General features: G+C 47.6%; 1 protein-coding gene across 2 annotated transcripts in view; it reads left to right on the forward strand.

Moving 5' to 3' along the window:
- The first annotated feature begins 1,266 nt into the window (after nucleotides 1-1,266).
- The window catches only part of LOC124868952 (dual specificity testis-specific protein kinase 2-like), a 32,395-nt gene continuing 20,451 nt past the window's right edge, over nucleotides 1,267-13,210 (forward strand). The window contains exons 1-2 of one of the 2 annotated variants that reach the window (XM_047366616.1): nucleotides 1,267-1,552; nucleotides 1,861-2,562. In XM_047366616.1, the coding sequence (XP_047222572.1) occupies nucleotides 2,356-2,562 (207 nt within the window). In that variant the 5' untranslated portion in view covers nucleotides 1,267-1,552; nucleotides 1,861-2,355. Of the gene's footprint in view, nucleotides 1,553-1,860; nucleotides 2,563-13,210 lie in introns of those variants that run through there. The other variant, XM_047366617.1, reaches the window with a different exon arrangement.

The raw sequence follows: 13,210 nt of genomic DNA on the forward strand, positions 1-13,210 counted from the left end.
GCTCAGTATGAGGGATTGCTTCAAAGTCAACGCCAGTGACTGTCCACTTTCGCTACATGCTCATCCAGGAGGAGTGACTGCTACAAATCTCTGACTCGATGCAATCTGCTGGGTTTCCTTAGATAGAAAAACATTTTATCCAATTTGAAAAAATAACTGAATCTGACTGCACTGTTCAATGGATTAATTGGAATGTATGTACCTGACTTTTGTGAAGTGCCTTGAGAGAACGTGTTGTGAATTGGCGCTATATAAATAAGCTGAAACTGAATTGAGATCTGGTGGATTTGCTCAATTAGTTTTGCTTTCTTTAATATTCCTAAAAAAAAGTCTAAATTGACTTTATAAATCCTCGATGCCTTCTGTTATAAGCTGCGTTTTTTATTTCGAATTCACGGTTCTTTAATTTATTAACTATTTAATTAATAAATGCCTCACTTCCGGTTCCAGGCTTACCTTGGTTCACCTGCAACAGTTCGACTCTGCTCCCATCAGAGCCGCTCAGCAGTCTGGGGCGCATGTGCGTAAACTGTAAATATATTAAAATTAGCAGAAAACACAGAGGAAGTGCAATGTCTACGTTATTAAAAAAAAGTCTCTTAAAGCTATGGTTGTATGGTTCATTGTTGGATAAACATCCGAATTTTGTTTTGGACAGATTTGTAAGATACCACTTATTTATGTGAGGTATAACTGTAACTGCAGGAACACCTTTAAAGACTTTGACCTTTTCTATTTGTGGGGTAAATCAATTAAAGACTTTCAGTGTGGAAATATAGGAATGTGCAAACATCATCGAATTTAAAAATGACTAAAGGAAATAAAATGAAGATAAAAAATTAAGAATTAAAAAGCAGATATTAAAATAATTTGTAGGTCTGTATGTATGTTAAAAAAGCTGATCTTTTGTGTGTGTATTATGGGTGGATATGTGAAATTGTGGTGCATTTTCATGTGCAGATACATGAATTCATATCTGGAGGCTGTATCATATTGTGGAATGAAACAAAAATGCATTTATATTTTAAGAACTCAAGAATGCTTATACATTATATTCTGGGGAAAATACCGGATTAAGACTCAGAAGATATTAATGTATTCCTACCCTATTCCAGACGTGGTTTTATGTTGTCTAATCAGGCTAACATTAGCGTTCATGTCAGGTTATAGTTTATTATTTCCTGTTTATCATACATGTTTTCTGACATGTTCGAAATAAACAAAATTCATCTGACGCTTAAACGTTTATTTTGAAACGAGATACGGGAAGTCCCATCGCTGTGCAAGACTTGACTCCAGAATGGGTCATTATTGTAGACACCCGAAGAAGCGGCCGGGGAAACAAACCCAGATAGGATTATCAGATTGACGCCGCCGAGGTACCGAATGATAGATGTCTCTGGTTTAAACTCACCTTACGAGTGAAACCGCGGACATTTTCCTGCTCAGACCGACGTTTGGAGAGCGCCGAGCGGCCAGTTTGACCGTCGTTACCTTCTTATTGTTGACTGCTGCCGTTTGAACAGAAGCTAGGATTACATTGGTCAGTAAGGTATGTATTGGTAAAGCGCCGCATGGTGAGGTTTGTTTAGCTGGGTTATAAAGGCTGTTCGCCCCCATGTTGTGGTAAAAAGAAAAACAATACAATGTTGTCTGGCCCGCAGATGATGATGAGTCCAGCAGGTCGGTGTCGTACAGCTTATCTGCTTTTGAGATGGAGTTCCGCGCTTCCTCGTCTTAAGCAGAGGAAGGGCGGTGTGGCTCATTTTAAAACGGGGTTTATGGCACCTGTTAATGGAAAATGTCGATATTTGTCCGCTCACATTCATGCTTGTTCTGTTTCCTGCTCTCCATCTTTAGTGGCATAAACTATGATCGCTGATGGTGGTGCATTGTGTTGGGATTCCGGGGCCTTTTGTCAGTAAGTCCTCCAAACCAGCGGGATTTTGGATAAAAGCGATCCTCTTCATTCACAGCAATGGTGAGGCATTCAGGGGGCGCAGGAATACCTAACACCAAAGCAGAGTTTGAGTTACTTGTTGAATGGAACATTTGGAGAGCTGTGAGAATGGATAACCTTTGCAGAGAATTGGAGTTTGTCCCTCACATCAGACAACATAGATTTTTCTCTAATTATTGAACTGGAGTCTTCTGAATCCTTTGTTAGAGTGGAACATGTAAAAAGGATAATATAGTGGTACTGTGGAACTGTCAAAGTCGTCCATACTCCTCAAAATCTTCACCTTGATTCTTCTGATACAATGATGGGGAGAGGCACAATGTCAAAGTGCCTCAGGACTGCTTGGGTGTAACTATTGTGGGAAAGCATCTGGAGTGCGGGGGTCCACCAGCACCATGGACTACCACACTGAATGCTGCCTCTGCAACCCTGAGGATGGTCCAGGAGGTCTGGAAGAGCTACTTCTTCACAACATCCACGCTCCCAACCGGATCCGGCCGTCCTCATACAGAGCCCTAAGGAGTGCAGTGTCCAGCCTGGCCCGCATTGATGACTTCTTCTGTGAGAAGATTGGCTCAGGCTTCTTCTCTGAGGTTTTCAAGGTATGTAATGTCCTTTGCTCTTCTCTGGTTGGACTTAAATGAGTGTTAGGTGAGAACAAAGCCTAGACCTCCAGCGATGATGAATTGCCCTTAGATCATTTGTTGAAGAAAATAATTAAACTCCACTTGTCAGCTCTGGGTAGATGGACCTGTTTGGATTACTCTTTTTATCCTTCAGTCCTCATTTATATGAACATTAAGATAAAAAATGATTCTGTTATTTATTTATATATTCTTTTATTTTTGAAAAATTCTGTTTCTGTTATTCAGTAATTGAAAAGGTGAAAACGCTGATGCTTTTGACAGTCCAATACTGCAATTATCTGCTGTGTGAACCATGAAGGCTTTTATTTTGTAGCGTATGTTTTGTCTTATTTTGAAAGTCCTGCATAGTTGTTCTTTCAGGTATAGGTTAGTTTCCGTTTTATAGAACATGCTTGCTATGCTAAATTCCCAGTGTACTATTTGATCATCTTTAAATGGACAAGGTAATTATTGAAAATGTAATTTTTTATTTTGAAAGTTTCAAGAAGGCTTATTGTAAATGGCCAATGTAGTCCCATTTCCAACAGTGGGTGAGTTCCAACAATAGTGGTAAGCCCAGAGCTGCAATGATCTGTTGTGTGAAAATCGAGGCTTTTATTTTGTAGAGTATGTACTTGTACCCGTCGTCTTCCGCTTCATCCGGAACCGGGTCGTGGGGGCAGCAGACTCATTAGAGACACCCAGACGTCCCTCTCCCCAGACACATTGTCCAGCTCCTCCGTGGGAGCCCAAGGTGTTCCCAGGCCAGCGTGTCGCGGGCCGTCCCCTGGGTCTCCTCCCAGGGGGACGTGCCTAGAACACCTCCAGAGGAAGGTGTCCAGGAGGCATCCGGTATAGATGCGTGTGCCACCTCAACTGGCTCTTCTCGATATGGAGAAGCAGCGGCTATTAGGGTTGGGCGGTATCCAAATTCTGATACCTTCATACCGTCTTCACATTTTACCTCGGTAAACGGTATTACCGTGACTAATTAAAAATTATGACTTAAGGCTCAGACAGCGTCACCAAACTGTTGTCTTGTGCCTACACCGTTCAGAAACTAAATACCAAACAATAATAATGAAACAACATAATGTGCAGAACACTGACAACTTTTATTAGAATCAGCTTAAAAATGCAAATATAACAGTCAAAAAAATTTTATTAACCTGACCATCCAAAACAGTTTTTGCACAGAATGCGCACACAAATCAATTAAATTAAATCACAGCCTCAGCAACTTTAAATAACAAAAAGAGCAACATATAAAAAAATGGAAAAAGTAAAAGAAACAAATAACACACACACAGTGTCAATGTGAGCTGGGTGGCAAGTGATTTACTCAAGATTTTTAGCCAGAAAAACCAGCATGTTAACTTTTTCTGGATTTAACAAGGAACGCTGGGGACTTACAACTTTTTCCGTGTTGCTGAAAACCCGTTCCAATGGTGAGCTAGTGGCACAGGCGCACAGGTACTTTCTGGCCACTTGTGACATCAAGGGAAAACGCCTGGCAGCACATTTCCGTTGTTTAATAACTGACATGTCAGTTGTTAAAGAATAACTGTTGACCTCTGACAGCAGTACTTGAACCTCATCTCTAACTTTAATATATAAATGTGGGACGGCTGTTTGTGAGAAATGTTTCCTTCCAGGTAGCTCATACTGGGCATCTAGGACCTTTACCATGTCCTTAAAGGACTTTTTTCCACTGTATTGAAAGAGACCATTTCCTTTGCCAAGTATTTTGTCACTGCATCCGTGCAGGTTTTCCAATGGACACTGTCCCTTTTGTACTTCGTTGTTTTCCCAAAGGCCCCTATTATTGTCGCCTGTGTATAAGTGGCAGTGGACTTAGTTGTGGTTGGTCTTGGTTCTGCTTTGGGGGGCAACAAGCAAACCCACCCCAGCTCGCCACCTTTCCATGCGGGCCACTCCAGATTACGAGAGTCAAGCCTCTCTTGAAGAGATTGGTTCCCAAGCCTACGCTGTGAGTGGAGGTGAGCCCGACTATTTCTAGTCAATATCTCTCGACCTCCCGCACAAGCTCAGGCTCCTTCCCCCCCATTGAGGTGACCTTCCACATCCCTAGAGCCCACCTAAGCATCCGTAGATCCGGATGCTTTGCACTGGTCCCTCATGGTTCCCCCTGCAGGTGGTGGGCCCATGGGGGATGGCCTTGCGTCTCGTGTTGGGACTTGGCCCGGCCAGGTCCCGCGAGGGGCAGCTCGGCCACCAGGTGCTCTTCGATGAGGCCTGGCTCCAAGGTGGGACCCCGACTCTGCCGTACCGGGTGACGTCATGTCCCTCAATTGTGTGGTCTTCATGATGGTGTCTTGAACTGCTCTTTGTCTGGCCTGTCACTCAGAGCCTGTTTGCAATGGGAGACCTGACCAGGGGCATTTAAGCCCCAGACAACATAGCCTCTAGGATCATTCGAGCACTTAAACCCCTCCACCACGTTAAGGTGGTGGCTCAAGCAAGCAGGGTCCACTTGGACTGTATGTCCCGACTTGTCCTGGGTGTAGAGTATGTCTAGGTTTTATTTTGAAATACCAGCATGGTTTTCCTTTAGGTACTGGTTAAGTTCCATTAATAATATAGAACCTGCTCCCTGTGCTGAATTCCCAGTGTACTATTTTATCAGCTATAAATTTACAGTAACTATAGCAAATTTTAGCTTTTGTTTTGAAAGTGCTAATCACTAAAACAGTGGAGCTCTGTTGCAGACCCACTTGGAAGAGCTTAGATATTCATTATCTGACAAGTATATGACAATGGCTCTGATTTTAAACAGCACCTGGTACACTTAGATTGAAAGCCTGACTCATAAATTCTGTTTTTCCATGGCTGGTTTGAGCTCCTTAGGTATTTAGGATCAGTATGAATACTGCTTTTGCTGTAATGTGACCTAAAACTGTAGGAGTGTGTTAATTTTTACAGTATATGTCACTTATTTTTACAGTATCTGTCACTTTGACTGTGTAGGGCTAAGCCTTGGCCTTCTCTCTCAGCAGAGGCTGGGAGCCCACGCCCATTAGTGTGTGTGAATCAACAGCAACACTTAAACTGTCCACCCACCCCCCACCCAATTAGAGGTTGACCGATGGGTGGGTGGGGCGGCGAAGCATGTCTTGTGACTGCACCGGGGCGGCTGGCGGGTTGTGCTTGGCCTGGAGCGGTTGGCCTGCATGGCCCAGGTCCCCAGCCGGTGCATGTATCCCTCTCGTGGACTGGTGGGCTGGGGCTGCTGGTGCTGTCTGGGGGGTTTGGGCGGGCTTGGAGATGTGCTGCTCTGCTGGCTGTCTTGTCCAAGGGGGGATTGTGGCAGTGGGCTGGGGGGTGGCATGGAGGGGCTGCGGCCTGTTGGGTGGAGGGGTTGTGTCCACTTCTAGGGCATGGGGTCACTGGCGTTTGAATCGGCTGGGCGGCGATGGTGGAGCTGAGCTGGATAGTGTTTCTCCCTGGACGGTCGTTGCAGTGGCAGTGATGTAGTGTTTTTTGTTGCTGAAGGGGGCGTGTTGGGGTCACTGGCCCTGGGTACCTGCTGCTGGCCGGGGACCTCTTGGTGGATGAGTTTGTCCTGTAATGGTGCGAGTGATTTTATGTGTATGCATGAGGGTGGGAGTGGGTGATTGTGACTGTGTGCCTGTTTCTTTTTTTTTTTTTTGCGACAGGTTGGGTCTTGGACTGCTCCCTCTCCTGGATCAGCTTCCTCCCCGCCACACCGCCTGCCGGTCGTTGGAGTCTCTGCCCGCTGGTGTACTTGTGGTTCTCGGTGTCCGGGGCCGGGTGGTTTGGTGTGTGCTGGCTCACTCCCGGTGGCTGCCCCCTGGGCTCTGTCGGGCCTCTGCTTGGGGGGTGGTGTGTCCCGGGGTCTTGGGCCTCTGGGTCCATGGCTGGATCTGCTCGGGTGTGGACGGCTGCCGGCGGGGCCTGTGGGCTCGTCGCTGCGGCTCCCTGGGGCTTCTGCACTGTCGCTGCTGGGTGGTTCCCCTGGGACTCTCCACTGCTCTCCTCTAGGGGGGGGGGGTTGCGGTAGTCCTGGCGGTGGTTCTCCTGGGGTTCCTGTGCTTTGGGGGGCCTTTAGATGTCTGTGGCTCGGATCTCCTCGGTGTCCGTCCAGGGACCATGTGGCAGGCCTGTGGGTCCTCACACTCGCTATTGCATATTTTTGTGGAGAAACCTTGTATACACCCATACTCACAGGTGTTAATCTTCAGGTGTTGACAGATACACAGATGTTCTATATTGGGCTGCACCTCTCACTAAGTACATTTTACATTCAGAATTACCGTGTACTATTTTGTTAAAAAAAAAAACAACTGCAGGTGTATAAGCAAGCAGCGTGTAATCTTGTATTCTCTTCATCCTTCTTTCTCTCCTCCACTCTTTCCTCCTTTTCTCCCTTTTCCCCCAGCTCTCTCTTTTCTGAGCTTCTGTTTTCCTTTTTATTTCAGTCTCCGTGTCCGTAACAATGGAAATATTCCCAAAGAAGTTTATAATAAAGTTTCTTTTATAAATATCAAGCAGAGCTTTAAAGCATTAGCTGTGATGCTCTGCTTGTGAAAGTAAATCTGTTGGGCAATTTCTTGGCACTCAGACAACAATTCTGAGCGATACTCTGCCGGACAGGACACAGTAAAAAAAAAAAAAAAAAGGGCACAAAATTACGTTTTAAGATTGTTTTTATCGTTAAATATTTAAATGTTCTACAATGTTTGTTATATATTGTAAATATGTTTTGTTTTGTTAATAAATGTTTCGTTTTATTTTAATTGAGGCTTGTGTTAACATTTGTTATCATTGTGTCATTTCTATCATGTAAATGGAGGTAGACAAAGGAATATCGGCCTCACGAATCGGCCCATAAAAATCAGCTGTAAAATAACTGCTATCAGCCTTAAAAACCTGTATCGGTCGATCGATCGGTCAGGTTTTAGGCAGGTGTGAAAAAATGCTATAAACAAAAAACGCTTTCAAAAATGGAAGTGTTAATCATTTATTTTCATCAATCAACAAAATGCACTCAATGAACAAAAGACAAATCTAAATCAAATCAATGTTTGGTGTGACCACCCCTTGCCTTCAAAACAGTATCAATTCTTTTAGGTACACTTGCACACAGTTTTTGAAGGAACATTGCTGGAAGGTTGTTCCAAACATCTTGGAGAACTAACCACAGATCTTCTGTGGATGTAGGCTTTCTCACATCCTTCTGTCCCTTCATGTAATCCTAGACACACTCGATGATGTTGAGATCAGGGCTCTGTGGGGGCCATACCATGACACACACACACACACACACACACATCTGTGTTTTACTATCTTTATGAGGGCTTTTCGGTTACTTCCATTGACTTCCATTCATTTTCCTTGATTTTTAGTGCCTAACCCTGACCCTCACACTAAACTCACCCTAACCGTTAATAACTCACCCTAACCCTAACAATAACTCAATTCATACCCTAGTCCTAAACCTAACCCCTGTCCCAAGAGCGGAATTTGAAAAAGTGAGGACCAGGTAAATGTCCTCACTTTGTGATAAAAATACAAAAAATGGTTCTCACTCAGCAACAAGTACAAGAACACACACACACACATATATATATATATATATATATATGTGTGTGTGTGTGTGTGTGTGTGTGGATATCATGAGGAAGAACGAACAAACTAACAAACTCTCCTCAATCACAACACTGAGGAATGTTTCCAGTACCTTGTTGAAATTAATTCCCGAGAAGGATTAAGGCAGTTCTGAAGGCAAAAGGGGGTCTAACCGGGTACTAGCAAGGTGTACCTAAAAAAGTGGCTGGTTTAATTACACTGATTTGACTTGATTTGGAAAGGCACACACCTAGCGGTTCAAGAACCCCTCACAACGTCTACGAAATCGAGGCACGTGACGTCGCCCGGTACGGTGGAGCCGGGGTACCACCCTGGAGCCAGACCTGGGGTCTGGACTCGACGGAGAGCGCCTGGTGACTGGGTTGCTCCTCGCGGGACCCGGCTGGTCCAAGCCCGAACGAGAGACGCGAGACCATCCCACAGTGGGCCCACCACCTGCAGGGGAACCTTGAGGGACCGGTGCAAAGAGGATTGGGCGGCGGACGAAGGTGGAGACCTCGGCGGCCCGATCCCTGGATGCTTAGGCTGGCTCTAGGGACATGGAATGTCACCTCGCTGGGGGGGAAGGAGCATGAGCTTGTGCGGGAGGTCAAGAGATATCGACTAGAAATAGTCGGGCTCGCCTCCACGCACAGTGTGGGCTTTGGAACCCATCTCCTCGAGAGGGGCTGGACTCTCTTCTACTCTGGAGTGGCCCATGGGGAGAGGCGGCGGGCTGGGGTGGGTTTGCTTGTCCCCCCAGCTCAGCCATCTAGTGTTCGGAATTACCCCAGTAGATGAGAGTGTCACATCCCTGCGCCTTCGGGTTGGGGAGAGGTCTCTGACTATCACTTCAGCCTATGGGCCGAGTGGTAGTGCGGAGTACCCGGCCTTCTTGGCGTTCCTGTCGGGGTTGCTGGATAGTGCCCCTCCTGGGGACTCCATTATTCTGCTGGGGGACTTCAACACCCACGTGGGAAACGACAGTGACACCTGGAGAGGCGTGATCGGGAGGAATGGCCTCCCCGATCTGAATCCAAGTGGTGTTTTGTTATTGGACTTCTGTGCTAGTCACGGATTGTCCATAATGAACACCATGTTCAAACATAAGGTTGTCCATCAGTGCACTTGGCACCAGGACACCCTAGGCAGGAGGTCAATGATTGACTTTGTTGTCGTATCATCAGACCTTCGGCCGCATGTTTTGGACACTCGGGTGAAGAGAGGGGTTGAGCTGTCCACTGATCACCACTTGGTGGTGAGTTGGAGCCGCTGGGGGAGGAGAAAGCCGGACAGACTTGGCAGGCCCAAGCGCATAGTGAGGGTCTGCTGGGAACGTCTGGTGGACCCCTTGGCCAGGGATGTATTCAACTCTCACCTCCGGGAGAGCTTTGACCAGATTCCGAGGGATGTTGGAGACATAGAGTCCGAGTGGACCATGTTCTCCGCATTTATTGTCGATGCTGCCACCCATAGCTGCGGCCGTAAGGTAGGCGGCGCCTGTCGCGGCGGAAATCCCCGAACACGGTGGTGGACACCGGCAGTAAGGGACGCTGTCAAGCTGAAGAAGGAGTCCTATCGGCTGTGGTTGGCTTGTGGGACTTCTGAGGCGGCTGACGGGTACCGTGGGGCCAAGCGTGCCGCGGCCTGGGCGGTGACAGAGGCAAAAACTCGGACCTGGGAGGAGTTCGGTGAGGCCATGGAGAATGACTACCGGTTGGCCCCGAAGCGATTCTGGCAAACCGTCCGGCGCCTCAGGAGGGGGAAGCAGTGCTTTGCCTACACTGTTTACAGTGGGGGTGGGGAGCTGCTGACCTCGACTGAGGACATTATCGGGCGGTGGAAGGAGTACTTCGAGGATCTCCTCAATCCTTCCATCACGCATTCCCTGGTGGACACAGAGGCTGGGGACTCGGGGTTGGACTCTTTCATCACCCAGGCTGAAGTCACCAAGGTGGTTAAAAAGCTCCACGGTGGCAGGGCTTCGGTGTTGGATGAGATCTGCCCTGAGTACCTCAAGTCTATGGATGTTGTGGGCCTGTCATGGTTGACACGCCTCTTCAACATTGCGTGGCGGACGGGGACAGTGCCTCTGGATTGGCAGACTGGGGTGGTGGTCCCCCTACATAAGAAGGGTGACCGGATGGTGTGTTCCAACTACAGGGGAATCACACTCCTCAGCTTCCCTGGTAAGGCCTACGCCAGGGTATTGGAGAGGAGAGTCCGGCCGATAGTCGAACCCCGGCTTCAGGAGGAGCAGTGTGGTTTTCGTCCCGGCCGTGGAACACTGGACCAGCTCTATACCCTCTACAGGGTACTCAAGGTTTCATGGCAGTTTGCCCAACCGGTTCACATGTGTTTTGTGGACCTGGAGAAAGCATTTGACTGTGTCCCTCGTGATGCCCTGTTGGGGGTGCTCCTGGAGTATGGAATCGGGGGCCCTTTACTAGTGGCCATCCGATCTCTGTACAAGCGGAGCAGGAGTTTGGTTCGCATTGCCTGCACTAAATCGGACCTGTTCCCAGTGCATGTTGGACTCCGGCAGGGCTGCCCTTTGTCACCGGTCCTGTTTATAACTTTTATGGACAGGATTTCTAGGTGCAGCCAAGGGCCGGAGGGGGTCTGGTTTGGGGACCAGAGGATTTTGTCTCTTCTTTTTGCAGATTACGTGGTCCTGCTGGCCACCTCTAGCCAATACTGTGGTGGTTTGCAGCCGAGTGTGAAGCACACCGAGTGTGAAGCGGCAGGGATGAAAATCAGCTCCTCCAAGTCCGAGGCCATGGTTCTCGACCAGAAAAGGGTGGCTTGTCCTCTTCAGGTTGGAGGGGAGTTCCTGCCTCAATTGGAGGAGTTTAAATATCTCGGGTTCTTGTTCACGAGTGAGGGAAGAATGGAGCGGGAGATCGACAGACGGATCGGTGCGGCTGCCACAGTAATGGCTCTGTGCCGGTCCGTTGTGGTGAAGAGAGAGCTGAGCCAAAAAGCGAAGCTCTCAATTTACCGGTCGGTCTACGTTCCTACCCTCACCTATGGCCATGAACTTCGGGTCATGACCGAAAGAACAAGATCCCGGATACAAGCGGCTGAAATGAGCTTCCTCCGTAGGGTGGCCGGGCACTCCCTTAGAGATAGGGTGAGGAGCTCGGCCCTCCGGGAGGGGCTCGGAGTAGAGCTGCTGCTCCTCCACATCGAGAGGAGCCAGTTGAGGTGGCTCGGGCATCTATACCGGATGCCTCCTGTACGCCTTCCTCGGGAGGTGTTCCAGGCACGTCCCACCGGGAGGAGGCCCAGGGGACGGCCCAGGACACGCTGGAGGGACTATGTCTCTCGGCTGGCTTGGGAACGCCTTGGGCTCCCCCCGGAGGAGCTGGAGGAGGTGTCTGGGGAGAGGGACCTCTGGGTATCTCTGCTAAGTCTGCTGCCGCCGCGACCCAGTCCCGGATAAAGCGAAAACGACGAGTATGAGGCACACACCTATACGCACACCACGTCTATATAAGACCTCACAGCTCACAGTGCATGTCAGAGCAAATGAGAATCATGAGGTTGAAGGAACTGGCCAAGGAGCTCAGAGACAGAATTGTGGCAAGGCACAGATCTGGCCAAGGTTACAAAAGAATTTCTGCAGCACTCAAAGTTCCTAAGAGCACAGTGGCCTCCATAATCCTTAAATGGAAGAAGTTTGGGACGATCATAACTCTTCCTAGACCTGGCCATCCAGCCAAACTGAGGAATCGTGGGAGAAGAGCCTTGGTGAGATAGGTAAAGAAGACCCCAAAGATCACTGTGGCTGAGCTCCAGAGATGAGTAGGGAGATGGGAGAAAGTTCCACAAAGTTATCTATCACTGCAGCCAGTCGGGGCTTTTTGGCAGAGTGGCCTGACGGAAGCCTCTCCTCAGTGCAAGACATATGAAACCCGCATAGAGTTTGCCAAAAAACACATGAAAGACTCCCAGACTATGAGATTCTGGTCTGATGAGACGAAGATTGAACTTTTTGGCGTTAATTCTAAGCGGCATGTGTGGAGAAAACCAGGTACTGCTCATCACCTGCACAATACTATCCCAACAGTGAAACATGGTGGTGGCAGCATCATGCTCTGGGGGTGGACTCATCAGAGAACAATACATACATGTTTCACATTATCCGCAGCCCAAGATTTGCATTCCTTGCACTATTGAAACCGACGTTTGGCATTGGAATGAGTGACCAAAGGTTTGGCTATAGCAGTCCGGCCGTTTATATTGACCCTGTGGAGCTCCCAACGGACAGTTTTGGTGGAAACAGGAGAGTTGAGGTGCACATTTAATTCTGCCGTGATTTGGGCAGCCGTGGTTTTATGATTTTTGGATACAATCCGGGTTAGCACCCGAACATCCCTTTCAGACAGCTTCCTCTTGCGTCCACAGTTAATCCTGTTGGATGTGGTTCGTCCTTCTTGATGGTATGCTGACATTACCCTGGATACCGTGTCTGTTGATACATCACAAAGACTTGCCGACTTGGTCACAGATGCGCCAGCAAGACGTGCACCAATAATTTGTCCTCTTTTGAACTCTGGTATGTCACCCATAATGTTGTGTGCATTTCAATATTTTGAGCAAAACTGTGCTCTTACCCTTCTAATTGAACCTTCACACTCTGCTCTTCTGGTGCAATGTGCAATCATTGAAGACTGGCTACCCGGCTGGTCCAATTTAGCCATGAAACCTCCCACGCTAAAATGACAGGTGTTTCAGTTTCATTGTCCAACCCCTGTATGTACAGGTCCTTCTCAAAATATTAGCATATTGTGATAAAGTTCATTATTTTCCATAATGTCATGATGAAAATTTAACATTCATATATTTTAGATTCATTGCACACTAACTGAAATATTTCAGGTCTTTTATTGTCTTAATACGGATGATTTTGGCATACAGCTCATGAAAACCCAAAATTCCTATCTCACAAAATTAGCATATTTCATCCAACCAATAAAAGAAAAGTGTTTTTAATACAAAAAACGTCAAC

The sequence above is a fragment of the Girardinichthys multiradiatus genome, chromosome 5, assembly GCF_021462225.1.
Source record: "Girardinichthys multiradiatus isolate DD_20200921_A chromosome 5, DD_fGirMul_XY1, whole genome shotgun sequence".
Classification (NCBI taxonomy): domain Eukaryota; kingdom Metazoa; phylum Chordata; class Actinopteri; order Cyprinodontiformes; family Goodeidae; genus Girardinichthys; species Girardinichthys multiradiatus.